Here is a 2,652-nt window from a genome sequence, read left to right on the forward strand (position 1 = left end):
TGTTGCGGGGGGGGGGGGGGGGGGTGTGTGGCTCGCTAGGGATCGCTCGAAACCGTGGCTTTTCGTGACAAACATTGGGTCGGGAAAAACGGGCCGATAAGGCTGATTAACTGATTCTTCCTCTCGAATCCGATTAACTTTTATCCAACCTCTTGATTTACGAGCGGACGCGATTTCGCCGTTTTTATCAGCAAGCGTATTAACTACTCTGCGGCTAAACGATGCTTCACCGCCCTCGCTCGTTAAAACCTTTTATACATAACAATTACTAATATTTTAATTTAGAAGAAGAAGAAGAAGAAGAAGAAAAAAGAATAATATAAAATACATAATAAATAAATCAAAACAACAAAAAGAGCTTAAACAGTTTTCATTTTTTTTTTCTCTGACAATGCAGCTTGTCGTGGGACGACTCGCGACCGGTAAGTAACCAATACTAATGCCAATCATCATAAGCCAAGTAAGCCTAGAAAAAAAGAATGCACTCACCCGGTTAAAAGAAATCACCAAAAGCTATTTTAATGCACGATTATTAAGAAAAAAACGAAGAAAAAACGAAAGAAAGGTAAAAAAAAAAAATGGGAAAAAAAATCAGTCAGGAATGATAATAGTACAGAGGCAGAAGGAATGAGCGAAGGGGATGAGGGATGCGAGGAAAAGGTAGATAGTCGTAAGTCACGTATCGCGTGGTGCTTAAAATTACGTTCCATCCCTTTTCGCTCGTTTTCTCTCTCTCTCTCTCTCTCTCTCTCTCTCTCTCTCTCTCTCTCTCTCTCTTTCTCCCTCTCGTCAATTCACAAAAATATCTACCGCGCGCACGAAAACATACCTTGAATAGAAAATTCTATAGGAAAGAGAAAGCAAATTATATTTAATTTTCCTTTTATTCGAGTTAATGCTGGCACGAGAATTTTGATAAATTGTTTCGGGATTTCATTATACATAAAATATTGCCACATTAGCAGGTTATTACGTCGAGTTTAAAGCAAAGATTTGGCAATCATTGCCAAAGTAAAAAAACTGAAAAATGAATGTAATTAAATGCTTAGATTTAATTGGGCTTAAATTTAGATTAAACATTAGAAATTATGGATTAATGGGTATTTGGGAGGGGATTTTTCAGAAAAGAAATATTATTTCAATGGTAAAGCGATGATTTTTAGCCATCCATATAACCTCCGTATAAAGTAAAACTTTTTCACTATTTTGCACTTTTCATTGCGCGTAATTTAAAATGCTTTTGGATTTTCTTATTTATTTTACATCACCGGTATTGTATCTTCCTTAGCTGGAATTTCATAATAAACGTTTTGAATATTGAAATTCTATAACGCTAAATCTTCATACAATCTTATATATTTGAAAGATTATCGAGGCACGTCCCAAGTTTTCCATACATACGCGAGCGCGCATAGGCGCATAAGCGCACGCACGTACGAACGTACGCGCGCACTCACGCACGTACGCACATACGCACGCACGCACGCACGCACGCACGCACGCACGCACGCACGTAAACAAAATATCAAATGCACAGCCAATGTTTGTGATTTAAATTACTTTCTGATGATACTCTGCCGTATTAATTGAATCTTTATTCTTTTTTTTTTTTCACCCATCGAGTATGCTGATGACTTAAAAAATATCCTCGATCGATGATTAACAAAATTCCATAACGCTCGATTGATTGCATTGTGATTGGTGACGATCACACAAAGAGAAGCATCGCTTACGCTCAATAAAAATCTTAAACAGCTTTGAATAAATGTCGAGCTAGCAAGTTAACGAGCAACATTGTTATTATTGGGAAGCAAGAATATTAATGAAATTTCTCGAAATATAATAAATATATAACGTGGAATATAAATAAGACTGAAATAATAACGTTAAATGCATTAAACCCATTTACAATTTGTCTCGAACTTGTTCAAGTAGAATAAGACGCGCAGATAGCCGCGTTTTAAAAATACATTTCCCATGTCGCTTAAGCAGCGGCTGGAGAAAATGACGTCCCGCGAGTCGAGAAAATGATCTCGCGCACCTCGGTTTCCTACGAACGCATCTCGAACCCCGTCGCGTCCCACTTGCCGAGGTCCTCGGCAAATTTTGAAGACAGTTAAAGGGAGCCTGGCTGACGGATTGTGCTTGACACGGTGTTCGCAGGCTGCAGAACGCCAGGGACGTCGCAAGCGGGAACGCGAGGCCGGCGCAGGTGCCCACTTCCAGGGTGGCTGCTGTCCCCCAAAGCTCGCACTTATCTAGCCCAGGTTCCAGCCTGGCAGCCGGCAACTCCCCCGAGACGACCTAGTCAACTGCCAGCAGAGCCAACAACAGCATCATAAGCAGCGGCAACAGCAGCACCAGCAGCACCAGCAGCACCAGCAGCACCAGTACCATCATCACCATCACCACCATCATCATCACCATCTTCATCACGAGGGCATCCTCGAGCTATCCTCGGCGATACGTAGACAGACGGCCGCCGGCCGTACCTAGGGCACTCGACTCTCCGACGCTGTCTCGTTCGCAGCCGGATATTAACCACTTTTCCGTCTACTTGTCAGCGATCGAGCCGTCTTTATCTACTCTACTCTCTGAATTTTTACGAACGAAGGCTCCGCGAATGACATGATACTCTCGGGGTCGGCTTAC

General features: G+C 41.9%; 1 protein-coding gene across 1 annotated transcript in view; it reads left to right on the forward strand.

Moving 5' to 3' along the window:
- The window catches only part of Camta (Calmodulin-binding transcription activator), a 19,917-nt gene extending 17,580 nt beyond the window's left edge, over window positions 1-2,337 (forward strand). The window contains exons 9-10 of the mRNA XM_011502611.1: window positions 398-422; window positions 2,164-2,337. Of these exons, the coding sequence (XP_011500913.1) occupies window positions 398-422; window positions 2,164-2,262 (124 nt within the window). The 3' untranslated portion in view covers window positions 2,263-2,337. The remainder of the gene's footprint in view (window positions 1-397; window positions 423-2,163) is intronic.
- Window positions 2,338-2,652: the final 315 nt, after the last annotated feature.

This window comes from Ceratosolen solmsi, unplaced genomic scaffold, assembly GCF_000503995.2.
Source record: "Ceratosolen solmsi marchali unplaced genomic scaffold, CerSol_1.0 scaffold39, whole genome shotgun sequence".
Lineage (NCBI taxonomy): Eukaryota > Metazoa > Arthropoda > Insecta > Hymenoptera > Agaonidae > Ceratosolen > Ceratosolen solmsi.